Source organism: Pangasianodon hypophthalmus, chromosome 2 (genome assembly GCF_027358585.1).
Source record: "Pangasianodon hypophthalmus isolate fPanHyp1 chromosome 2, fPanHyp1.pri, whole genome shotgun sequence".
NCBI lineage: Eukaryota > Metazoa > Chordata > Actinopteri > Siluriformes > Pangasiidae > Pangasianodon > Pangasianodon hypophthalmus.
The window spans coordinates 26,786,101-26,814,071 of record NC_069711.1 but is presented as its reverse complement, the minus strand read 5'-3'; the positions used below and the strand labels follow the sequence as shown (position 1 = coordinate 26,814,071).

The 27,971-nt window shown below is 39.9% G+C and overlaps 2 protein-coding genes across 2 annotated transcripts in view; both read left to right on the top strand.

The window, feature by feature from the left end:
* The first annotated feature begins 2,190 nt into the window (after positions 1–2,190).
* Positions 2,191–5,453, top strand: dph3 (diphthamide biosynthesis 3). Its single transcript, XM_026933530.3, has 3 exons — positions 2,191–2,373; positions 4,444–4,518; positions 5,161–5,453. The coding sequence occupies exons 1-3, from the start codon at positions 2,266–2,268 to the stop codon at positions 5,233–5,235; spliced, it is 258 nt and encodes an 85-aa protein (XP_026789331.1). The 5' UTR covers positions 2,191–2,265; the 3' UTR covers positions 5,236–5,453.
* Positions 5,454–5,594: 141 nt separating this feature from the next.
* The window catches only part of nck2b (NCK adaptor protein 2b), a 54,627-nt gene continuing 32,250 nt past the window's right edge, over positions 5,595–27,971 (top strand). The window contains exon 1 of the mRNA XM_026933017.3: positions 5,595–8,692. The gene's annotated coding sequence lies outside the window, so the exon portion shown is untranslated. The remainder of the gene's footprint in view (positions 8,693–27,971) is intronic.

The window sequence follows — 27,971 nt, the reverse complement described above, 5'->3', positions numbered from 1 at the left end:
AAGGTGCAAACCACTGGTAACACTCAAGAACAGAATGTCCAGTTTAGACTTTGCGAAAAAAAAAACTCTAAAAAAAGCCTGACCATTTCTGATGCAAGATTAACATTGTACCAGAATGATGGAAAGAGAAGAGTATGCAGAAGGAAAGGAAGGGCTCATGATCCAAAGTATACCACATCATCTGTCAAACATTTGGAAGCAGTGTTAGGGCATGGGCATGTATAATTTCCAATGGAACTGGGTCACTGGTGTTTATTGATGATCTGACTGCTGATAGAAGTAGCAGGATGAATTATATGTTGATCAAGTCAAGGTTTACATTAGTTAGTCTTCTTATGTGTAAATTTACACACACTCAGGAGCATGAGTAGGATATGTCAATGTTTTTCTGAATTTATGTGATTTTCATGAATACCAAATTTCTTGTGTAAAAGCTCTTGATTATGAATGATATACTGAATGATGAATGATTTACTATGAATGATTGAATGATATGAATGATTTACTAAAAAATGTGTGCATATGAAGCTTGGTAAAGAAGGCCCAATGTCAGTTTACCCTTATTTGCCATTTAACCTGTAAGATACTAGAAGAAACATGCATTATGAATGTAAGGTATATAAAATAATGTTTTTTTTTTTATTTATGAGGATACTTAACACTGGGGCATAGAGTATTATCGACATCCAAATAAGTAAGATCAAAATAAAGTGTAAAGTCCATAAAAACAACATACTGTAGGTCTCTGTATGAGTCAATTAACTGGTTAATCCAGTGAAGTCATTTACTCAAATAGTTAACAATAAAAATATTGTGGTATAATTATAAACCAAGATAACGGGGGTGAATTCTCCTGCCTTGTGCCCAGTGTTGCCAGGATGGCTCTAGATCCACTGTGACCCTGTCCAGGATCAAACAGTTACTGAAGATGAATGAATGAATGAATGAATGAATGAATGAATGATAATAATAATAGTAGTAGTAGTAGTAGTAGTAGCAACAACAGCAAGGGTGAGGCCTCAGCGTTAATACTTAATTAATCTGACAGAACTGAAGCCACTATTAGAAAAAACTGAGCTGCCTTTATACTTAACATACTCACTACTAACCCATTGCTATTATACTGTATGATCTCTTTCTGAAATACAGCAGCACATACACATGGGTCAAACCAGTTATTTTAAGTACTGATATTTGTTTAAGAGCAAAATGCAGCCAATGTTAGCAAATAAACATGAGATATTGTTGCCTGAGATGGGTTACCACATACTGCGAATAGTTAAATGCATGTTTTCTTAGATTCAGGTGCTGAAAAATGATTTAAAAAATAATAATAAAGTTTAATATTTTAGGTCCCAGCTAGTCCAAAACTAAAATGATATACCTGATTGATTGACAGCTCTGGACAGTGCCTATTTCTTACCAGCTTTGTTATATATTTTAGTAGTTACACCAGGTGCTGGGGCACGGTGGTTTAATGGTGAGGATGTTTGCCTCGCAGCTCCGGGGTTGGAGGTTCAAATTCCGCCTCCACCCTGTGTGCGTGGAGTTTGCATGTTCTCCCCGTGCTTTGGGGGTTTCCTCCGCGTACTCTGGTTTCCTCCCCCAGTCCAAAGACATACATTGTAGGCTGACTGGCATTTCCAAATTGTCTGTAGTGTGTGAATGTGTGTGTGATTGTCCCCTGCCTTGTGCCTTAAGTTCCCTGGGATAGGCTCCAGGCTCCCCCGTGACCCTGTGTAGGATAAGTAGGATGGATGGATTCCAGGTGTTCTCAAATGTTTTGCAGCCAGGGACCTCTTTAACTGCAAAATACATTCCACTGACCCTCTCAGTACAGATTTATTTAATGAAAATTACTTAAATTAGACAAATTGTTTTAGAGCCATCTATTCCTGAACCTTCCTTAGAGCACAATAGAACTGAGTTTACGTTGGTGCTTGGACCCCGAAACATAATAACAACTACAGTTGTTGTGATTTCCACCACTGTAACAAATTTTACAAAAATTACTGACCACCCTCGCTATGCTTCCCCAGACCCCACTTTTAGAAACCACAGGGCCCTTGTTGTTGATTTTGTGTCTTAGAGTAGTAAATAACATACACACACTAGAAAATTAGTCGAAACAGTAGCCTCTAGTGGCCAAGTACGTCCTAGCACTTGGCTAAAAATGCTCGTTACGTCATATTTCTGCGACGCTTGTGGCAGAAGCCGCGTGAGGCATAACCTCTTGATATTCAGTAGTAACAGTTAGGCTTTAAAATGTCGGTTTTTCACGACGAAGTCGAAATTGAGGACTTCGAATACGACGAAGAAACAGAAACGTATTACTTCCCGTGTCCCTGTGGAGACAAGTTTGCTATCACAAAGGTAAGTAATGCTAAATATACAGTAATGCTGAAATGTAGGACACAACCTGCTTTGCTTACTGAGCTGCATTACCAGATTCACCCCAAATTACTTACACATGCTGTCCTTTTAACTACTTTGCTAAAGATACAGCTTAAGTTCATCATAATGTGTTTATCAAAGCAAACGTTTTACTTCAGTTTAGATAAGAACAAATATAAGATGGCATTGAATGACTTTACACTTACACACAGTTAGAACAATAATAAACTGTTAAAATTAATGAAGAAAACAGCAGGAACAGAATCAGTGGGTCACAGTCCTTAAAACCAGTAAGTAAATAAATAATAACATATATAAGCAGATAGATGGATAGACAGATAGATACAGATGTTGTTGTAAGTTTACATACAGTACAGCTTGCAGAATCTGCAAAATGTTAATTTTTGTTTAAATAAGAGAGATCATAAAAAATTACATTTTGTTTTTTATTTAGTACTGCCCTAAATAAGCTATTTCATATAGCAGATGTTTCCATATAGTCCACAAAACAAAATAATAACTGAATTTACACAAATAAACCAGTTCAAAAGTTTACATATGCTTGATTCTTAATACTGTGTGTGTTACCTAGATGATAAACAACCAGTGATAGTTGTGATAGTTGTTCATGAGTCCCTTGTTTAGTTAAACTGCCCACTGTTCTTTAGAAAAATCCTCCAGGTACTGCACATTATTTGGTTTTCCAGCATCTTCTGTATATTTAATCCCTTTCCAACAGTGACTATATGATGTTGAGATCCGTCTTTTCACAGTGAGGACAACTGAGGGACTCGAGCACAACTATTACAAAAGGTGCAAACATTCAGTGATGCTCAAGAAGGCAACACGAGACATTAAGAGCCAGGGGGATGTAAACTTTTGAACAGGATGACTGGGGTAAATTGTTATTATTTTGTCTTCTGGGAAACGTAAATATCTTATGTAAATTCTGAAGAGCAGTACTAAATGAAAAAAATAGGATCTTTAAACAAAATAATAACAGTAGTGAACAACTATCACAAAACATAAAAACAGTCATTGATCATCCAGGTAACACAGACAGTATTAAGAATCAAGTATATGTAAACTTTTGAACTGGTTCATTTGTGTAAATTCAGTTATCATTGTGCTTGTGGACTATATGGAAACATCTGCTGTATGAAATAGCTCACTCAGGGCAGTACTAAATAAAAAACAAAATGCAATTTTTATGATCTCTCTTATTTTTAAAAAATTATTAACATTTTGCAGATTCTGCAAAGCGTATGTAAACTTATGACCCCAGCTCTATACAGATTGATGTACAAATAGATACATTATATGGCCAAAAGTATGTGGACACCTGACCATCACAGATCCACAGCAGTTCTTCTCCAAACTGTTGCCGCAGACAATTGACTAGGACATCATTGTATGCTGTATCATTAAGATTTTCCTTCACTGGAACTAAGAGGCCCAAACATGTTCCAGCATGACAATGCTCCTGTGCACAAACTGAGGTCCATAAAGATATGGTGTGCCAAGATTGGAGTAGAAGAACTCGAGTGTCCTGCACAGAGACCTGACCTCAACCACACTGAACACCTTTGTCGAACTGGAACGCTGGCTGTGTGCCAGACCTCCTCACCTGACATCAGTGCCCAAGTTCACTAATGCTCTTATGGCTGAATGGGCAAATCCCCACAGCCACATTCCAACAACTAGTGAAAAGCTTTTCCAGAAGAGTGGAGGTTATTATAACAGCAAAGGGGGACTAAATATGGAATGGGATGTTCAGCAAGCATGTAATGGTGTGATGGTCAGGTGTCCTCAAACTTTTGGCCATATAGGATGGATGGATGGATGGATAGACAGACAGACCCACTTATTATCTTTATTATATGTTTTAAATATTGGGCATTGGTATTCTCCCAAATCTTCCATATGCACTATTTACCAGATGCTGTCCGAATAAATGACTTGTTTGTAACTTTTGATGAGAGAGTCTTCTTTTTGTCACTAGTATCTAAAGAAATTATAAAGCAAAAACTTGACACGTGTATTTTACAGGAGGATTTGGAGAATGGTGAGGAAGTGGCCACATGTCCAAGCTGCTCGCTGATTGTTAAAGTAATTTATGACAAGGCAAGTACTTCTGAGTAGTAGTTCACTTCTGTCATGCAGAGTCTTGTTACTGGCTGTGTCTCAAATCGACCCCTTAATGCCCTATTTAGTACACTTTCTCTGTTCTGTTTATACCTTTTGTATTAGTTTGTATGCTCCCTCTTAACAGAACCTCATTACTTTGAAGTATGTAATATAAAGTCTCAAAGTCAACATTTTCTAGGGTGTCCCCTAGGACTAGTATATTCAGTATCACCAACACCTGGGCTAAATGAGAGAAAATCATGTGTCACAGGCTGCTGAGCCAGTATAGTTAATCACCGCATGCTATGACACATAGACTTCTTGTTGCTGGTAAAATGAAGGTGTAACCTTTTTGTTGTATTTGCTGTTTGAATGAAATTGCTTAGCAACTGTCCCAGCCAGGACGTCTTTTGATTTTATAACGATACAACTGCAAACTTTATTCAGAAATTTCTAACATCTGTTCATCTCCATATTAACAATATAACAACATTTTGTAAACTTAGTATTACAAGCTTCTATCTCCCATTCAGTATTACCCCAAATAAAACCTTAGAATACTAAGATTACAACTGATTCAATAGACATACAGGAATGGAAAAGAGTTGTACATGTTTAGAACTATTGTTTATTTTTCAGGAGCAGTTTATGTGTGGGGAAGTCATTGATGCACTGCCTGCATCAGAAACAAAACTGGAGGTGGCCCAGAGATGACAGCTCATCGTCTAAGCCATCTAAATCTAGGCCTAAAGGTTGTTACTGTGTAATGAACATTGGACCTGAAACCCTTACGTGAGTCAGAATTGTGAAAGGAACCATTGTGAAAGGAAGTATCCCTCTCTTCTCATGGACTCAAGACACTTGCAAAAGCAGCATTTTGCACATGGACTATTAGTTTTATAAATGTTATAAACATATTTATTTTAATAATACGTCACGCCTCCTTGTCTGAATATGGGTTGCTTAAATTCTGGAGCATTCGAAACTTACTGTATGGTGTTTAGGCAGCAGGGGGTGCTGCTAGATCATGAGGAAAAATCTGTTGCTTGTGGATTGGTGGATTATCCAAATTAAAACAGGTTTGGGAGGTAACGTCGTGTATGTGTGAGACAAATATACATGTTAGGATAGTGTGAAAATATCACACCAAACACTAAGCGTGATCTACACACGGAAGGGTTTGGCAACAATTGGAAATACATATGAGAATCCATTTTAAATATAGTGAAAATTAAAGTAATTTGAATATTAAAAGGGGTATGATTGCTTTATGGTGGCATTGCCACATAATTTTTAAGTAAATGATTATTCAATAAGTTGTAGCAGTATGCATTTTGAGAGTAACCACGGCGGTGCAGCGGGTAGTGTTGCCTCCTCACAGGGTTCTCACAGATTCGCCAGTTCAATCCTGCACTTGGGTTACTGTCTGTGTGGCAAGATAAATAGATGTCCATCCATCCGTTTTCCATACTGCTTATCCTACATAGGGGTAGCCTGGAGCCTGTCCCAGGGGACTCGGGGCACAAGGCGGAGGACACCCTGGATAGGTAGCCAACACATTCACACACTATGGACAATTTGGAAAATTGTCAGCCTGTAACACCTGTCTTTGGACTCGGGGAGGAAACCCCAGAAGTTCGGGGAGAACATGCAAGCTCTGCGCATACAGGGTGGGGCGTGCAGCTGCGAGGCATTTGTTCTAACCACTAAGCCACCGTGCCCCCAAATTGCTGGTAGTCTGGTATCTAAGACTACCTTATGTCCATCTTGCAGTGATAGTTGGTCTATTTTATAGTTAGCATTTAACAACAAATGTTCACTTTTAAAATTGGCAGTGGGGATGACGGCTGGGTTTTACTCTAAATATTACTTTAAAGTGCCTCACAGTTAAAGCAGAACATAATCAGTTCAAAAGCATGTAAATGATATACCACAGCAGCAGGTTGTTTTATGATTTCCGTTTCCCAGTTCAGGAATTCATACGCTGCATATTCATATTTCAAATCATTATTAGCACATCTGGCTGTGTAATAGAAGCTCTCAGTCTCCGTGACTCAGCTCTGAATAATGATGCTAATGGTGCTAAATGATGAATATGGCTTTTCATAATTATCACTTAACAGGTTGGACAGATTTCTTCTCCAGATCCTTTTTTTAGAAATATTATCCAGTGCTAATAAAAAATCTTCATGTCTCATCACATTTGAAAAATTCAGGAGACAGAGCTCACTCACTTGACTGCACACAATCACAATCTGATTTCCACAGATTTGACTGCATTTATAAAAGCATCATATTACTGAGACCCCAAAAATATTTGTGGAGTGTAGCTACAGAGGAAATAGAGCATAACTGTTGCCAGATGATATTGCTTATAGACTTTTAAAAAGAGCGGTGCACTTAATATTAACTAAATCTGTTCCTACTGATACATGTATTATTGTATTTTGTTACATATTAGTTTATTGTACACAGACTGTCACCTCTACACTAGTTGTATGTATGATACGATACAATTTTGACTCTGAAGGCAATTATATGATATTTGACGATACCTGCTACAATACGACATGATTTTAGTTTGTAAGGCAACTTTTGCAAATTTTTTTATGGTACCACTGAATCTGCTATGATTCGATTCAGTAGCCTCCAGTTGATGTGTGACCAACTTTGTTCAGAATCTGGAGTAAGCCTACTGTTAGCTTGCAAATGATGATGAAGTAGAGAAGGACTATATGAAGTATCAGAATTATGGACAAATCAGCTTGCTGTCCTGTTTACACATCAGTTAAAATATGAATTATTTTTTTACCCACTAGATGTCTGTCCCTTTTTTGGGGGGGCATGGTGGCTTAGTACAAAATCAAAATCAAACTCAAATCCCACCTCCGCCCTGTGTGTACGGAGCCTGCACATGCTCCCCATGCCAGGGGCAGTCAAAAGACATGCATTGTAGGCTGATTGGCATTTCCAAATTATCCATAGTGTGTGAATGTGTGTGCCCTGTGATGCATTGGCACCCTGTCTAGGATGTCCCCCACCCTGTCTAGGATGTGCCCCGAGTCCCCTGGGATAGGTTCCAGGCTTCCCTGCAACCCTGTGTAGGATAAGCAGTACAGAGAATCAATGGATGGATAGTTGTCTGTCCCTATTTGATGACAATCAATTATAATCAATAATAATAATAGATTTATGATTGTTGCCTCAATTCATATCTATTGCCTTTTAAATTGATGCATCAATCCCAATTATCTGATCATTACACCCCTACTCTACACACACTCTTCTATGTAACAAATGATATAGTGTGAGTGTACACAAGCAAACCACACATAACACCACAGGCTCCCAGCCCTGGTCCTGGATTCCCCTCTCTGTTCTACACATTTTAGTGTTTTTCCTGCTCTAACACACCTAATTCTACAAATTAACAGCCCTTCGTGAATTGAAGTGGGTGTGAATTGAAGAGCAGGGAAAACCCTAAAATGTGCAGGACATGCAGGGACTCCAGGGTTGGGAACCTGTGCATTAATCTGATACTCAGGCTGAGGCATGTTTTTTTTTTCTTTTTCTTTTAAAAAACAGCAACCCTACAAATTACCTTGGGATCAATAAAGTATCTATCTATCTATCTTAAAGCAGACAGCCCATCTGCACACACATACACAAACACACACACACCTCAGTGATGAGACGATCCATACAAAAGAGGACTAACAGTTTTTTAAAGCTTATTCATTAAAATTAGCATTAAAAACCAACTTTTAAGACAATACTTAAAGTTAAATTATTTCTGACAGTGTACAAAATTGAGGCAAGTATGCACACAGCCAAGCACGTGCCGTAGATAAAACGTTCATTAAAAGGCGCTTTTAAAATATCTTTTTTATTGTATGATGTGGCTTGTGGTTTGACGCTTGAACAGCGCGCGTGACAGTCCTGTCCGGGCGGCGATGACGTCACGCCGCAGCCCTCGGCGAAGGAGCAGCAGCAGAAGCAGCAGTAGAAGCAGTAGAAGAGGATAGAGGACGAAACTAGGGGAGGCCTGCTGAAACCACCGAGAACACAAGCTCCATACACTTTCATAATAAAACTTTCGCATGTTGTGGAGCAGCAGCAGAGCAGGAAGTTCCACTCCCGCTGTATTCGCTGTCCGAAAGCGAGCCGCAAGGTAAGACTGACATTAAATAGCAGCTCGCTGGAAAGTTGGCTTGTGGTTGCACTGTACATGTGCGTGTGCAAGCGCGCGCGTGTGCGTGCGTGTTGTGCGTGCGTGTGTGTGTGTGTGTGTACACATGTGCATGTGTGTTTAATAGGTGATGCACTGGCGGGACAGTTTGGAAGCGATTTAAAGTGCGATTTGCTGATCAACCTGCACAAATGCAAAAGAAATGCACAAAGTTTCATCTCACCCACGCGAGACTGACATACGGTGTTTATTTGCTTTGCCGATTTATATATTGGACAAATAAAAGGGAATGGCTTTGTGTAGCCGCGCGCGCGGTAGCTAACGTTAGTAGCTACAGCAGGACAGTACAATAGCTGGACACGGTGGCGCTTTTCGTAGCAAAACAGTCGTAAATACTTTCTGCCGATTTTCAGAATGAATAATAATCCATCCTGAGCATCTTGTTCAGCAGAATTTGATCGTTAAACGCCTGGTTAGATGTAGGGTTTTTGTGTTTTCACACATCCTTGTGGTGAGACCGCGTCGCGATAACGCGGTTAGCACGCAGGTTTGTTGTGTTTTTTTTTTTTTTTTTTGGTTAAATAGTTGTAACTGTAAAAGTTGACACAGTTCAGAGAAACTACGTGTGTCTTTTGTGAGAGGTGGGACAGCCGGGTTTGAATGTGTTCACTTTGTGTTTGGGGTGTGTGTACGGCTTGTGTGAAAGGCCATCTGTTTGCCTCGCTAATGTTGCTCAGGATTTACTTCACACTCTGTGCTCTGGCTATCCGCTGAATACAAGCAATAATACTGGTTGTAGATGTAAATGTCGCAGACAGGAGTGATAGGTTCATGATGAAAAGTAAGGGGATTTCCCCTTAACAGTTTTTTTTTTCCTTACCTACCTGATCCATCCTGATGCCCTACTCCTGGTTGGGTTTCTCCATCCATCTATTTTTTTGTACCGCTTTTCCTACACAGGGTTGCAGGGAGCCTGGAGCCTCTCCCAGGGTCACAAGACAGGGGACACCCTGGACACCCTGGGTGCCAACCCATCGCAGGGCACAATCACACACACACACACACACACACACACACCCATTCACTCACTACAGACAGTTTAGTCAGTCAGTCAGTCTGCAAGGCATGTCTTTGGACTGGGGGAGGAAACCCCTGAAGCATGGGGAGAACATGCAAACTCTATTTAAGAACATTGCATTTCCAAGCTCTTGGGTTGCTTTTGCAGTATGTTTTGGGTTATTGGGTCATTCCTGACCCCTTCTGCTGTCCGTACCAGCCTGATCCAACCTGATGCCCTGCTTCAGGTTGGAGTTCTCATCACTTGGAAATCACTCTCTGCTGAGGATGGCCCCACATGGACAGCCTAAAGATCAATGAGATTACTGTGGATGATACCACTTAAAAACCATGAAGATGGCTTTGGACTGCAATTGATATGAGCAGTCTTGCTACGATGGCTTAGGAATACAAGTGCTATGATAGCTTTAGGACTGCAATTCCCACGAACAGTTTTCAGTCTCCATTATTGAACAGTTGATAACTTCAAAATAGACTTCATGTGAAAACTATAATGAATTTCCTTTCTACACAATTGCTTTTTTTTGACAATCCATCAGCTGTTTACCATTAAAACCATTTGCCAAATGATTTCCATTACATAGTAGGATGTATTATGGACATAGGTCCTTAACGGTTTCCACTAGACACAACATGCCAACAAGAGAAGGCAACAAACTACCAGTAGAGACCCACAGGGACCATTACAGTTTCCATTAAAACTAATACAATTCCCGTTATACCCATTACATATTCTATGAGTATTTCTGTTGTTTTTTCTTTTCACCAGGAAGATTTACAGTGAAAATGCGTGACTCGAGAGAGGCGCATCTGAATATAGGAGCAGTCAGGTTAAAGGTGGTGAAAAGTGACTCCTCTTAGACTTGTGGACTTGATGGTCTACAAGTGCACATTACTTCATGGAGAGGCCACTGAGTCTTCCAAACAAAATCCATGAAGTCTTGTTCAAACTATACATTTGTGTGGATTGAAGAAGAGGGACTGGTCCAAATATAGGTGTGAGGTTACTTTAGAGGTAGAAGTGTGAGATAAGTAAGGAATAAAACTTTTGTTAAAGGAAAATAATGACGGAGTGGTGTGATGCGATGAGATGTGAAGCGAAAGGCCATCACTACCCAGAAGTGGCTTATTTTCTTATTACAGCACATTTCAAACTTTTATATTCCTCTTGTACCACAGTAACAATTGTTTGTTGTTTGTTTTAATTGTTTAAGACAATATACTCCTTAATGTGCGATCAATAATTCATCACATGGAAGACAAAAATGGAAGAATTGAAGTAGCCAATGATTCAGTAAAAAGTAAGAAAGTGAGAAACAGTTTGAAAGGATTCATTTAATAAGGTTTCTAAACAGTAATATGCTTCATGTGGCCTCAGACACAGTACAAGATACTGTGTTGATTCAGTTGCCTCTCATATTTCCCCAGCAGATGCACTGTATGGGTGCAAATGCATCCATGCAGTGTGATCAGTAATCACAATGGCAGGATGTAAGATGGGAGTTTTTGCTTTGTTTTGCCCACTGAGTGTCGATAGGCTGGTGAAAGTGATACATGAGATCTAGATGTGAAAGAGCAGACATTCATGGAGGACTGTGCCTCCTGCAACACCACTGGCAACCATGTGAGAGGAGGCAGAGACGGTGAAAATCCTGCTGGTGTAGCTTCCTACTAGCTGGTAGCTGACTCAGCGTTTTTGTTTAACAAGAGCTGGTTGTGGGGGAGGGCGAGGTGAGATGTGACATGATTGATTTTTTTTTTTTTTGGTCCTTATTAGAGTACACATTCACAGAGACTGTTAAAGTTACTGGAAGATTATTTACAAAAAATGCTTAGTTGAAGTGATTTAATACAGAGGAAATGTGCACAATGTAACCAGGAATCTGAGCTCACAAGGTTAAAAATGTCGGTTTTGATTTCAGGTGGTCTTGAAGTTGTATTTTACGAGCTCTTTTGTCAAGAAATCAACTAAATTACAGTGGAATCGATCAGATTATGCAAAATTGCCATAACCGTACACATTCTCATATTGTATCTGCATTCCCACTGAGTAGAAATCCATAGACCACGTGAATCCATTAGCCAGGGTGCGGAGTGATGAGCTGCTCAGCATGTGTGGCTGATGCATCTTTTATTAACCATCTGGGGAAAATAGCGCCTCAATATTTAATCAGGCTAGTGTGCCTACTCAGTGCCAGGAAAAAGAATGACGCTTACTAAAAATAGACACTACTGGAAGTTTCAGTGAGGGGGACAAATTGTAGGCCTATTAAACCGAACTGAATGCCACGTGTTGCTCCTCATTTATTTCAAAAGACAGTTTTGTTGAAACACTAGAATGCCTGTGAATAAGCAACTCTCCATTAGAAAAGATTCAGGGATGATATGAATTCCTGCCTGAGACAGTTATGGGACAATTTAAAAAATGTAATCGGTAAAGCATGCTCCCAGCCTCTCTCTCACCAGGGACCAAATAGCTTTCCTTTATTTTACAAGGGTTTTTAATGCCCTACAGTCATGGGAAAAAGAAAGCACACCCTCCTTCAATTCTGATTATCAGGGCCTAAATAACAACTGTGTGGTCCTCACTAACGTCAGTAAACAAACAAATAACGTCAGGTGACAACAAAACAACACAACAGATTTCAATATGTAGTCATTTTTCCCAAAAAGTAAACGAGCATTCAGAAATCATGTAGGGGGAAAAAAATAAATACATCCTATAATTCAGTAACATGTAGAACCACCTTTAGCAACAATAACCTGTAGTAAACGTTTCCTGTAAGAGTTTGAGTCTCTCGCATGGTTTTGGAGAAATTGTGGCCCTCTCTTCTTTACAACATTGCTTCAGTTCAGTGATGTGTAAGGGCATTCGTTTATGCACAGCTCTCTTAAGGCCAAGAATATTCAGGTATAAAGTGTAGTTCATTGTCGTCTCAATGACTGCAAGTTTCCCAGGCTCTGTGGCTGAAAAACAAGCCCAATTCATCATCCCTCCACCACCATTCTTGACAGCTGATATGAGGTGTTTATGGTGATACGCTGTGTTTGGTTTATGCCAAACATCTCCACCTTGGTCTCATCAGTCCAAAGGATATTGTTCCAGAACTTTTGTGGTTTGTCCAGATGCAATTTTGCAAACCTAAGTGGTGCTGCCATATTCTTTTAAGAAGAAGAAGCAGAAGCAGCCTTTATTTGTGATGTATACATTACAGCACAGTGAAATTCTTTTCTTCGTATATCCCAGCTTGTTAGGAAGCTGGGGTCAGAGCACAGGGTCAGCCAAGATACAGCGCCCCTGGAGCAGAGAGGGTTAAGGGCCTTGCTCAAGGGCCCAACAGTGGCAGCTTGGCAGTGCTGGGACTTGAACATCTGACCTTCTGATCAGTAAACCAGTGCCTTAACCACTGAGTCACCACTACCACTGCCCCTGCTTTTTTTTTGAAGAAGAAGAAAAGGGACATTTTCCTATCCACCCTTCCATGACAGGCTGAAAGGAGTGGAACCTGATGTGGTCTTCTGCTGTTCTATCCCATCCACCTCAAGGCTTGATGTGTTGTGCGTTCTGTGATGCTTTGCTGCTCACCACAGTTGTAAAGAGTGTTTATTTGAGTTTCTATACACTTCGTCAGCTCAGACCAGTCTCCTCAACAAGGTATTTCAGCCTGCAGACCCTCCACTCAGATGATATTTTTTTTCTATTTCATTTCAAACAGAACCATTCTGTGTAAACTCCAGAGACTGTTGTGTGTGAAAATCCCAGGAGATCAGCAGTTTCTGAAATACTCAAACCAGCCCTTCTGGCACAATCAATCATGCCATGATTAAAGTCACAGTGATCTTTTTCCCCATTCTGATGTTTGATGTGAACATTAACTAAATCTCTTGACCTGTATCTGCATGATTGTGCTGCTGCCACGATTGGCTGATTGGATTACTGAATGAATGAGCAGGTGTTCCTATTAAAGTGGACGGTGAGTGTATGTTTGTTTTGTAGAAATTCGTGAGGACCACACAGTTGTTATTTAGGCCCTGATAGATACAAACATAGAATTGAAGGAGGGTGTACTTTCTCTTTCCCATGACTGTAGTCCTGAAAACGGGTCTCATTTAATTATTAATTAATAACTTAAAAATGTACACTTGGGTAGTGAAAATTAAAATGCCCAGATTGATAAATACATGTAAATATGTTATCTGGAAATGTTCTCTGTCTCCTGCCATTCCAAACAACTATCTGGCTAGCGCACCGCTAGCAAACAAACATACTTTCAGAATATATGCTTATTTTTTTAGATCCATGTGCCTTGTATTGTCTACACTAATTGGCCATTTTGTCAGGTACCTACTGTAATGGTCACTTTGCATGTATATAACTATTCATGTAGCCCATCTTCTACTGTGCACAGTTTATCAGCTCTCCTCAACCCGCTTCATTAGTGGAAAACGACAACCACTGACAGTATTATTCGGATGATGAACCATTCTTAGGGCAACCAAGACCGCTGGTGGGTCAAAGCAGTCCATCAACCAAAAATATCCAGCTGGTAGCAGTTCTGTGGGCCTAAGTGAGACCAATGATAGGGCAGAGGACAATTAACACAAATGGTACATTTAAAATATGAGCTACAGTAAGTGTACAGTATTTTTAAAAACCACAGCAAAGCAGCACACACACACACTACTATGGCAATGTCACTGCTATCCTTGAGAATGGTCCGCCATGCAAAAATGATCTAGACAGTGGTGGTCCTTGTGTTCCTTACTGTGTCTGTATAATCGCTGTTCATAAACACGCACATGCCACTTTATTAGGAACACCTTCACATTCATGCAGTAATGTGGCAGCAGCGCAATGCATAAAATATTGCACGTACAGGTCAAGAGCTTAGTCAGTGTTCATATTAAACATCAGAATGGGAGAAAAAAATCTGATCTCAGTCACTTTGTTGGTGCCAGATGGTCAAAAATTGCTGATCTCTTGGGATTTTCATACATAGTTGCCTCTAGAGTTTACGCTGAATGGTACGAAAAACATTCAGTGAGTTGCAGGTCTGCAGGTGGAAATGCCTTGAGGGGTCAGAGGGGAATGGCCAGACTGGTTTGAGCTGACAAGATGGCTATGGTAACCCAAATAACCAATCTTGAAAGAGGTGGTGAGCAGAAAAGCATCTCAGAACATACAACACTTCGAACCTTGAGACCATTGAGTTCCACGCTGGGCAGCTAAGGAAAGGAATCCAAGGCTATAGTGGACACAGGCTCACTGATACTGGGCAACTGAAGATTGGTAAAATGTCAGCTGGTATACTGAAACTTGATTCTTTTTTCTGCTTCTGTTTTGCACAGAATGGTAGTGGAGATATTACTGTCCTACAAAAATCAGATATTATCTATTACATAGTGTAGACAATATGGTGCAAAGTACACCATTTGAGACATATCAGCCTGAATCTATGGCCAGTTATCTCTGCCACTGGCAAGTGAATTATGACATTCCTAAGGGTTTTAGACTCCTGCTCTTGCATAACAATCCAAATCTCTCATAACATCCCAAATCCCAAATCAAAGAACCCAGTTAATGCTGTTCTGTTTTGCTTTGTGGGTGGTAAGTGCAGAGTGTAATGAAAACACTGTAGAAAGCCTTTAGACTAACCTCCTTTATTTGCTAGCTAATTGAAAGAGCTTTGCTGAGATTTATTACAGTAAAAAGACTCAGAAGGAGACACTGAGTGCTTCCATCTCTTCAGATGATATGAGTGACAGTACCAAAATAAAAAAAATCATTCTGTCAGACTATGAGGCTTTTTAACAAGTAATCAACTTGCAAATGAAAGCATTAAGTGTCCTGCAGCTTGTCTGTACTGGAGTATACAGTCCCCTTTGGAAGTTTTGGAATTTCAAGGCCAATACTTTTGTTTTGTCTATACACTGAAAGATCTTTGGGTTTGAGATCAAATGATGAATGAGATGACAGATCAGATTGTCCTTTCAGTCTCCTCTTCGGGAGGTATAATGCAAGCTCATTTGGGTTAAGGTCTGGTGATTGACTTGGCCAGTCTAAAACCTTCCACTTTTTCAACTGATGAAGTCCTTTGTTGTGTTGGCGGTGTGTTTTGGGTCTCTGTCCTGCTGCATGATGAAGTTCCTCCCAATTAGATTGGATGCGTTTTTCTGTAAATTGGCAAAACAGAATGTTTCTGTAGACTTCTGAATTCATTCTGCTGCTACTGTCATGAATTCCATCAATAAAGATTAGTGGGCCTGTTCCAGAAGCAGATCCTTTCTTTCTCCATACTTTGGCCTTTCCATCACTTTAGTAGAGGTTAATCTTGGTTCCATAACTTTTGTGGCTCATCTCTGCATTTCTTTGCCAATTTTGATCTTACTGTTGTTGAATGGTTTGCATCTTGTGGTATGGCCTCTATATTTCTGCTCTTGAAGTCTTCCTTGAATGGTGGATTGTGATCCTTTCACTCCTGCCCTGTGGATGCTTGCTTTTCTCCTATAGATAGCTCTCTGGTCTTTATGTTGGTGTAGCCTTTTGAACAACAAATACAGTCTTCACAGGCAAAAACCCAGAGCTCAGACCAAGAGCAGACATTCAGAGCTATTAATCGTTTAAACAATCAGTCTAACAGGGCAGACCTGGGCAACATGAAACCCCTGTCAGTCACATGTTCCAATATTTTTTGATCACTTGAAATATGGGTGGGTTCAAACAAAAGGTGCCATGTTCTAATTTGTTTAACGTGTCTAGATATATCAGGAAATGAAAGCTGAAATTCTTATCTATCTTCTCATTCATCTTTTGATCTCAAACTCATATGTCTTTATTGTATAGCACGAACAAAAGAATTGGTCTTGCCATTCCAGTACTTTTGAAGGGGACCGTATGTTTTATTGGATTCCAGCATTAATGTCAGTATTCTAAGAAGTTATGTTTCCTCTTTTGCAACAAATGGCTCACGAAAGTCATGATCATGTTCAGTTGTGTGCCTTTCGCGTTTACCTGGTTCCTTTGGAGGAGCTTGGATGCCTTTTGGCCTCTGACTGTTGCTACTGAAGGTATAATTCCACAAAATGGAATTGGTCTAATTCAACAATGAAGGTTAATCTTTACTGTATGTTTAGTTATTGTTCAGTAGGGCTGTCAAATATCTTTTAAAACTGCAACCAAATTTCAGTTGATGAAATCCAGTTTCCACACAATGTTTGGGAGTTACGTTGTCGCATTTCATATTTAGTCAGCTAGGGTTTCTTTGATTTAGAATCTGATTTAGGCTTGTGTTAGGTGACTAAAAGTAAAACATAAGCTCTTGAACATTTGAAAGTGTGTGTTTTTTTTTTTGGTCATTTGAATAGTATTTGAATAGTGAGATTTGTTTTGACAGCCCTATTGTGCAGTGCTCCGTGCGGAAATCTGTGGTGTCCGTACTGTTTTAAAGGTTGGTGTATATTGCGAGCTTGTGTTAGAGGAAGCTTCTTTTAGCGTGCTGTCGGTTGTGTATAATTTACTGTTGAGTCATGTTTGAGGCTGTATTTGATTTGCAGTTTGTGATGTTGCCTCTTTTCGTTTCGGAAGCCTCCAGGCTTCAAGTCTGCCACTGATTATTTATGCGATTCTTTAATTTGCTTTGGCCAACTTCCTTCCTGGAACTGGTCCTCATGTCTTTCTCGCCTTGTCAAATTTTCAATTTGCATATCGATGTATCTTCAATTTACATGTCTGCTGTGCAGAGTGTGTTTCTCTTCCAGAGAAAAGGTCAGCAGTTGTACTGATTCATTTTGAATCGAGCCATCACTCACAAAGCCTCAGCTCTTTATACATCCCAGTGTCTAATTTTGAAAAATATAATTTCTTTGAGCATTCAGTCACATGAGCTTTATCTGTCTTCTCACTCACTCTGCTTCCTTGCAACTCATTTTCAACAAATCACACTTGTCAGCTTGTGAAAGTGTGTGTGATACAGGAGGAGGTAGTTTACTCCATATCTTGTTGGATCTATGGATAACGTGTGTGTGTGTGTGTGTGTGTGTGTGTGTGTGTGTGTGTGTGTGTGTGTGTCTTTGGTTGGTTGACAGGGAGAGCAGTGTGTGGTTAAACTGTCCATTCCAGTTTTAGACCATAAGATGTAAATGTGTGAAAAGGAAGAGTGTTGATGGATAGACATAATGTTTTATTGGCCTAGCGGTTGCTTTGTTGGTATTTGGCAGTTCTGGAAACGGTTCCATTACTAAATTTTTCAGGTTGTAAGACTTTTTTGCCCACTTGAAGGCAAAATGAAGATATGAAGATACAACAGATACTACTATTTTAAGGACAAAGGGAAAGTTGTGTAGGAGCTGTTGTTTGTGTGCAATTGATGAATCCACTTCATCTGCTTGGAAACAAGCTCCTGCCCATTAAGTAGAGAGGCTATCACACTTGACTTTTGCTATAGGTTACTATCTAAATCTTTAGAGTAACCCTGTAATAGGCAGTTGAGATTCGACATACAGTCATACGGCATACAGTTTAGCAGCTCATTTGTAGCAGTTTTAGCTGTATCTTTGCTCAGCTGTGTTCGCCAGGTTTCAGCAAAATTTCCAGCTATCTCAAAACCATCTCTTTAAAAAAAACAAAAAAAAAAAACAACCAAAACTCAGCCTGAATGGGTAACAAGGTCATTATAGCGCACCTGCATTTCTGATCTACTGTCATTATCTACTACATAATCCCCCTTTCATTCCCCAAACTTTGCAATATATCTCACAATACAATACATTATATCTATACATTATAGACACACTGTCTGCACTTACCCTTTGCCTTTTTTTTAAAGAAATATATTTGCTTTAATTCTGATGATATGCTATAAAACAGGATCTTGTTGGCTGTGAAGTGTTATTAAACTAGCTCAATTTGATGTAAAAAACGCATCCCTGGCAACCCTGACACTGTCCTATGCTCCTCCTCTACTGAAAATGTTCATATATTGAGCATGGGGCAGCGTGATTGCAGCGGGCCTCGATTGGCAATTGTTGCCGTTTTTTATATATATGTATGTATATGTATGTATGTATGTATGTATGTGTGTGTATATATATATATATATATATATATATATATATAATGTGTGTGTGTGTGTGTGTGTGTGATAACGGCTCTGCTCCTAGGACACACCAGAATTTTCCCTCATAGACATCCAACTTTCATAAAACCCTAATTCATTCAGGTGTAAAAGGAAAGATCCATAGAAAAAAGTAAACGGACAGTGGGGGGAAAAATGCATTTCATTGAGGCCGAGTTAAAGAAGCTTTTGTCCAATGTTGCTGCAAATAAAAAGACAGCTATAGAAGTGTGCTCTGTTTTTTAAGCTGTTTAAGGTCATATTCAGGTACCGAACTGAACCATTTTGCAACCTGCAGGCTATTGTGAACTTTATTTATAGCTAGGTATTTATTCTTTTCAGAACTCAAATAGTTCAGATTTAACCCGAAGTCAGCGTTAATGAAAGCTTTATTTATAAATATAGATGAGCCTATATATGTTTCCATCCTTAACAAATGAACAGATCCTTATTTCATATAAACAAAACACTGAAAGAAATTAATCGAATACTGAAAAGCAGACAAAATGAATAAATATACACAGTATTTGCTATATTAGTTGGTGATTCTGACACTGATTTTGATTTGAATTTTTCAGGTTGTTAAAATATTGCACTCAAATTTACATGTACTCCAACCAGAAACGAGTTTGACCTCACAGATGCCAAAGATTAAATTGTAGAACAAGGAAACTGTTGGTGGAATTTGTGTGCACTTGCTTTACAATCAGATTTGACTGATGCAGCTTTGATAAATAAGGGTCACTGTGATTGTAATTTGCTTAGTGATGAGCACATTTTAATGTAGTCGCAGTGCACTCTGTAAAGAGCTTTTACCGAGTGATGGGCTAAAAGTACACGAGTGACATGCAGAGAATATACGCTTTTGTGAGGGAAAAGTTTTTGAATTCTTTGCAATTACCTTTAGAGCTGTGTGAGTTTCACATGAAAGACTTAAGTGGCTCTTACTACTAAGCTGGGTAATTTACTGGTGAGGTGTCTCTGAGCAGAGAAATCACCAAATTGTGCTTGAATCTGCTCTCCAAGGCGGCAATTGATAACCCCTTTTTGTTAAGAAAGTACAGAAATGATATTGAACCATCGCTGCACTTTACCTATAGTTGTAAAGCTCCTTGTTTTTCCCAACTGAGTGTTTCCAGTCTCTAATGGGAGATGTTACAGGTTGGCAGTTTTCATCTTGGCAGAAGCAAGACTTCGTTGAAAAGAAGAGCTAGTTTTCTGTGTCTGCAGTGTTCTTGAGGAGATCCACATCAGGATAATGGCTGTGAACTCTGAAGAGGCTTGAAAGACCAATGTTAACAGAAAAAATATCACTCTATAAAGTCTTGTGTGCTGACATTACCAACATTTCAAAGGATGTAGCATTGTAGCATCCTTTTTTTTTTTTTTTTCTTTTTTAATTTTTTTTTTTAATTTTGTGACGCCGATTATTAAGCTTGATTAAGGGTTTGTGGCTAGAGTGAACTACATGCCATACTACTCAGAGTGAGTGGTCACCCTTGTTAATTGTGGTCGGTGTTAAAATTGTGTATCTGATCTATGATGTGGTTTCCAGCCTTGAAGAGGAAGGAGAGCACAGATGGTGACGGAATATAGAATCAAGGATCCCACTGTCAGCACACTCTTTATGTAAAGAATAAACCACCATGAGCCATGCTGTTATAAGCAAATAATGGGGTTGCGGAACTTGCATGAGATAAGCTCCTGCTATCACTTTCTCTATTATTATTTTTCTTGCTCGTGAAGTTAATGGGGCCAAAAAAAAAAAAAACAGTAGAGCTTGTTATGTTACAGAGAAGCCAGAAACTGAAAGCCTCTTCTGAAAGAAAATGTACCGACAGTGGAGACACCTTGCACAATTGTTAAACATCTAACAACAACTTCACCATATCAATGACTATGCATTTTATTTTGTTGAATTACAAAACTTGTTTATTATTGGTCTTAGATTAGTTGCCATACAAATCTGTGTTCGTACTTACTGTACAATTGTTGAAAGGTTTTTTGTATTTTGTTTTCTTTTCTCGGGAGCAATGTCAGTGGGCATGGGCGTTAAAAATGCGCTTAAGTTGCAGGAAAAATTGTGCACGCAGCGGAATTCGCGAGTGTGGAGCAGTGACGCAAGCGTTCAGCAAAACTGAGAGAGAGCACCTCAGTTCTGCGAGCACTAAACACTGATATCTCTTCTCCACCGAAACAGTTCGCGTTCTGGTTCCGGACCCGGTTCTCGGTCAGTGCTGGGCTGGGCAAACTGGAGCCTATTGAGAACCGGCCAATAGTTTCCACAGACTTGAGAAACGAATGGTGACGTAACGGGTTTCATTGCAACATGTTGTTTACGTAAGTATGGTGACTCTGTGTTCATTTGCAGCGAACCACTGTCGCTGAATTCAGTGCGCTGGTGTCCGAGTGCAGAGTCCAAAACATCATAGTGCATGGTTGCTTCGTCCACTGCTGCTTTTGCTGAGCTCCTTCGTCAAGTCAAGTCAAGTTGAGCTTTATTGTCATTCTGCTACGTGTGGACATATAGTGGAACAAAATGTCGTGTCTCGCAGGACCATGGTGCTACATACAAGTTAAACATAAATATGAGCATGCAACAATAGAAGTATAAGAAAAACAATTAAGTTGACCAGAAAAACAATTAAGTTGACCTATACATAATGATAACTATAAATGAAATTGTGCAAAAGAGATATTCTGTACATGAAATTATGCAAAAGAGATATTTTGGGGGGAAGCAGCACATAGTGCAAGATGATTTGTAGTGCAATGCACAGTAAACATATTGTCAAATTGAGTCTTTGTGTGAGGGAGTGTCTATAAAAAGTGTTCAGTGTACATTCATGTACAGTGTACAAAAGAGTGTGTTACTACAGGTGGTTTGTATAGCCCACTCACCTGTGTGTAGCACGCTCAGAATTGCACTTAACAGATTGTCAGTTTTTCAAGAGTTGGGGGAGGGGTGAGGTGTTCATGGTTTCAGGAGATAGGGTTGTGGAAGAGGTTTCAGAGGGGGACAGGGAGATTGGAGTTGAGGGCTCTCACAGCCTGGGGGAAAAAGCTGTTGAGCAATCTGACAGAGCGAGCTTTGATACTCCGGTACCTTCTACCTGATGGCAGCAGCTGGAAGAGATTGTGGGAGGAATGGGTAGGGTCCTTCACAATGCCGGTAGCCATGCTGGAGCATCGTGCAAAAAAAATGTCCAGGATGGAGGGGATAGGGGCACTGATGATCTTTGCAGCTGTGTCCACTGTCCGCTATAGGGTCTTGCGGTCAGCAGCACTGCAATTTCCATACCAGACAGTTATGCAGCTTGTCAGCACACTCTCAATGGTGCCCCTGTAGAAAGTGGTGAGGATGGGTGGAGGGAGACTTGCTCTTTTCAGCCAGCGGAGAAAGTGGAGGCGGAGAAAGTTGGGCCTTCTTGTTGAGTGACGTGATGTTGGTGGTCCAGGTGAGATCCTCTGTAATGTCACTCTCAGGAATTTAGTGCTGCTGACTCTCTCCACGGCCGAGCCATCGATGGTCAGTGGGGGGTGGTCAACAGAGTTTCTCCTGAAGTCCATCACAACCTCCATTGTCTTACTCACATTGAGGGACAGGTTGTTGACACCGCACCATTCAGCCAGCTGTGCCACTTCCTCTCTGTAGTGTGTTTCATTGTTGTTTCTGATGAGGCCTACCGCAGTTGTGTCATCAGCAAACTTGATGATGTGGTTGGAGCTGAACTTGGCAGTGCAGTCGTGAGTCAGCAGCGTGAAGAGCAGCGGGCTGAGCACACAGCCCTGTGGGGCACCTGTGCTCAGTGTGGTAGTGCTGGAGGTGTTGCGGCCGACACGGACTGACTGAGGTCTTTCGGTTAAAAAGTCCAGAATCCAATTACAGAGGGGTAAGTTGAGGCCCAGCAAGTTTAGTTTGTTGATCTGCTCCCTGTACTCCTTCCTACGTTTCTTAAGATGATTTGTTCAGTCATCTAATTGAAGCCGGCGTTGAGCATTTCTTGCTGTTTCTCCTCGTACACCTTTTTTTTCTCCTTTGCGAGCTCTCTAGTTTGTTTTGGATCATAGTTGAAGACCATATTGACAGTAGAATGCATATTTCCTCCGTAAACCACCGCTGAAGTACTTTTTCAGACATTTTGTGTCTTTTTTTCTGCTGCAGTAGTTACTGGAGATGTTAGTCATCAACACTGTTGTTGTTCAGAAAACTTTTCGTGGTGACGCTACATTTCCCCGCCCCCTGATGTAACCGGTTCTGGGGTTCCAGTCCAGCAAGCTTTTAGGGCCGGGGTGGAACTGATTTTTCCAGCCCAGAGCTGCCTTCTCTGTGGTGGAAACCTGCACTGGAACAGTGTTGGTGGAAAAGGGGCCTGAGACGCACTTCTTTTAACCTTGTTGCAAGGGTCTACATATTGGTCTTCATCAAGGTGCATTTCATTGACCTTGCTTTTTAATGATCATGATCGCCGATACTGCTCTGCACGCTTAGGCCAGCCATGCTCATGCTTTTTATTAAAGATGCAGTTTGAACATCATAACATCTTAAAACAAGTAACTCAGCACAAAGAATTCATTGCTAGTGGCACATGGCAGCAGCAGCAACATAAATGGAGCTAAATGGAATTTATTCATACTCAGTCAGAAAAAAATGATATTGATACTAATTTTGTCCATCGCATTATACCTGTACTGTAACACTTTTACATAAGAAAACAAGATATTAAACATAATCCACACAGAATACAAACACCACACAGCAGAGCGATAAAGTAATGAAGTACTGATGAAGTACTGAAGTAATGATGCGAGAAAGAGAAAGTGTGATTTTCTGTTGCCGTACACACACTGGTACACACACTGGTGTCGTGCAGTACCTAAAAATCGCTTGTGTTGCCTTTATTTCAGCAACATTTCATTTACTCTCACCTCCAAATTTCTGTCACTGGTTATTTAGTAATCAAATTCATGTGATGGTGTCATAGAGACAAAAATCTCATTGATTGGAAACCCGAAATGACAATGTAGTCTGTGCTAATTAGCTTAAATAATCAATTGCAATCACGCTCAGCGCCACTTAGAACATACTGTTGTCTGCAACAACAAAACAAAAGGTATGCATCTAATTTTAGAAACGAGAAAATATGTCACATTGGTGCTGCCAGCTGAGCTGTGATTGGCTCATGCCCCGGTCTTTTCTGATTTAGAAACAGAACAGGTTTTGCTTACTGGCAGCGTGTGGAGGAAGAAGTGTTAGCGTCCATCACCGCCATCTTTATTTATAAAAATAAAACCCACTATTTACTTTTGTGGTGGTTTGCTAAAAAGTATGAACTTTAATTTGCTTTATCTTTTTATATTTATTCAACAAGGAATTGAATTTAAAAGGTAATATAAATGTCAAATTCAGTTTGGTTTTTCTTATTTTTGTTCATCATGGAACCAAGGAAGGGCAAAAATATAGCAAAGTACATGTGGTCATTTGTGAAATTGAAAGAACATCCCATTATACTGTGATATCTACTCATGCCGTGATCGTTTTTATCTGTATTGTGATATAAATTTTTGGGCAGGCTACCCACTACTAGCTGGTCTGGAAGTAAATGTTAGCCAGCTATTTGTATTTCAAATACACAAGCTGTGATTTTCCTTATTTCCTCCTACTTTTTTCGTTTTGTTTTTTTCTGCCTCAGTTATTGCAGTATTATTTTTGTTCTTAATTTTTTTTGCTATTCTTCTAACAGAATGCATTTCTGCTCGATGTTCTACTGACCTTTTGTCCCATTGATGTTACTAGTCAAACCCATTTATATAAAGTGATTAGATGACTAGTTACAGTAATTTGTGCTAACGGGAGAAAGTTGCCATGGTTACTATTGAAGTTTACTACATTAAAGCATCACTCATGCTGGCAAAATCGAACATTATTTAAAGTTTGAGAGATTTTAAGTCATTCTTGTGGGTAAGGTACACCCATATTTTGAGTTTTATAGAGTTTTTGTGCAACTGGGCACAGAGCCTCTCAGCAGGACATCGTTTTATTCACTGATACAGTCATCTTTATTCTCCTGCGTTATCAATCACAGTGACTAATGTCCAGAAAACAGATTTCCATTTCAGTTTGCTCATTTCTTCCAGAAGACTAATGATGTAAGTGTGTATATTTATATGTTGTAGTAATTCTTTAGGGAAGATTAATGTGTCTGTTTTCATGTATTTTATTTTACTAATTATCTGTTTGTTCTGTCACAATTTATCCAGGTGTAATGCGCTGTGCAAGCCTAATCTCGCTTTCATAAGCACAGGAAGTAGAAGAAACCACACACTGCCTTTGTACTTTCTGACTTGTACACATGTTTGCTGAACTATCCTTGTGAAGACCTTTCACTGACATACTTATTAATGCAGCTAAATAATGCTGTGCTACACCTGAATCTAATCCTATCCTTAACAATGACTCTGTGACAATGCAGCTAAATAATGCTGTGCTACACCTGAATCTAACCCTATCCTTAACAATGACCTCAATGACACTGACCACTGAGGTACCGCTTCCCCAAAACTGTCAGATATTCCTATCCTCGTGGGGACACAAACACACAATCATAAATGCACCCTGAGAACAGAGCAGGATGGAAATGTGGTACTCGCACAGTGATGATTTTAGACTACTGTGTTGCTGATTGCAGTGGGAGAGAGGATCTTATATAGCTCTCTCCAGCTGTTGTGCTTCTCCTGCATCCTTGCACTCAGACTCTGCCCTCGCATCACGCCTTCACTGAGTCACTCTGCTATGATGGATGTTTTGTATGGTCATTAGGGGCACAGCGATCGACCGCTGATGGATAACTCAGTTTATAACTGTGAAAACTCAAGGGTGAGAGGACAAGAGACAAGAAGTGATTTGATGAAACAAGAAACCAAAAGAAGTCTGTCATACTGGGTGGTGTTAAAGGCTCAGTCCAGTTAATTCCAGGTAAAACGCAGTGTGGACTGAGTCAGTGAGGTGAACAATCATTGCACATCTCACTCTCTTTCTCTGTCTCTCTGCCCTCCTCTCTCTTTCACAAATAGCGTTTTACACCAAACAACACGGCGTACCTAGCCAACCAAGCCGAACCCACAGCTATCTGAGGGCAGTGCTGCCAACTCGTTTCAGGGGAAAATAGCTAATGCATGCTTAAATAGTCCCTAGAACTTGTTAGAGGATGTCATAGACCAATTTGCATATTAACAAATGTCGTCATAATCGTTTGCAAATCAAAATGTGTTACATGAATCAGGAAAAATAGACATGGGGTGAACAGTTATGAAAGGAAGACCTCTCCTTTATTACTTGTAAATAAAGCCAAGAAGAGAGTTTAAAACAAAGAACAAAGTGTGTGTGTGTGTGTGTGTGTGTGTGAGAAAGAGAGAGAGAGAGAGAGACCAATAATAGTGATCATTGATTATTGGGAACAGTGGGAATCAGTGATTAGTCATTGGGAAAAATTATGATCTGTGATCGGTTGTTGGGAACAATGGGGACCAGTGGTTGGTCACTGGGAACAGTGGTGATCAGGGATTGTTCCCTTGGAACATTGGTGATCAGTGATTAGTTGTTGGGAACAACAACAGAGATTGGGCATTGAAAAAAATGGGGTTCAGTTGTGGGTCGTTTTAATAATGGTGGAACAATGGCAATTTGTGATTGGGTGTTGTGGGAATAATGGTTCATCAATGTCTGCTGAAGAAGTCATAAACTTTGTTGCTAGGCTCTTTTTTCTCCAATACTTTAACCTTTAGTGAAAATACTGAGAAATTTTAGTGCAGACTTTATCAAATGTAAAAATACATTGAACAGTTTTTGTCACTCAATCTCAAAGATCCTTCTACATTATTTTTGTAGGGCACAGAGTGACAGCTGCCTTATGTTATACTCTATGTAGGACTCAAATAAAGAGAATAAAAAGGCAATAAGACAGGAAATTACTGTTAAATTACTGTTAAATTAATGTTTGCAATTGTATGTTTGTGGTGTTGCCTTTTACGTTCACCAGAAATAGGCCACTACACACAGCCACCATTGAAGTGTTCAGAGAGAAAAGCAATTCAAGCTAGAAACATTATCAGAACGAGTTTGTAACACCAGTTGGTTTTCTGAGCCACAACGTCCGGTGGGAATGCAGCTGTGTTTGCTTCACTGCAAGCCCAGTTATGGATTAATAGTTGGCATAAGATCCAGAGCCAAGAGCAGCATCTCGTCTTAGAAGTTGCAGCCGGGCTGTTCTCCTAAATTCATGACAGGAGTGTGTTAAGTCTACATAGCTGGGAAACTACAAATCATCCACGAGTGTGAATCGTGCCATTCTCTTAATGTTTCATCAGACCTTCCTTGGCATTTGCATTTCTCCTTCAGGCAATGCTGTGAGAACAGATACACACCCGTAACTAAGCCTGTACATAACAACTGTCATTCTTTCCCTATTTGAATGTAACATGCAATACTAGATGTTTTCTGTGCAGCTGATACCTCGGCATTACCTGTGTTGGGAATTCTTTAATCCAAACAGATGTTCACTGTAGCGTTAACCTACATTTCAATGCTCCAGGGCAGATCTGGGAAGATGCATTCACTGTGATGATAAAGTTACGGTAGCCTCATAACTAAATGTTAACAGATGTTTTTTCCACAATTGAAACCCGATTCTCGTTTCAGTGTCTTGTGAGCTTTGTGTGTGTTTATACGGATGCCTTGTGAATGGTTTAGCTTTTGATTTGCCTTTCACATTAAAGGGAAAATCCACCCTGAATACCTTTCACGTCAATACTGAGTGACATTTAAAGCCGTCTACAGTGTACTTTATACAGAGCTTCTTAGTTAACTTTTTTTTTAGTTTAAGCTTCTTTCATCAACTTGGTCTGTTTTCACTGGCTCTCCATAACTCGAATTTGACACTCACTTAATATAGTGCTCTGTCATTCCTGCGATGTGGAGATAACCGTCTGAATCACAAATGTGATATGAAAACGGATATCGGATATTATGTTCAGATAAAACTGATACGACCTGGATGTTGTTTTGCTTTTAG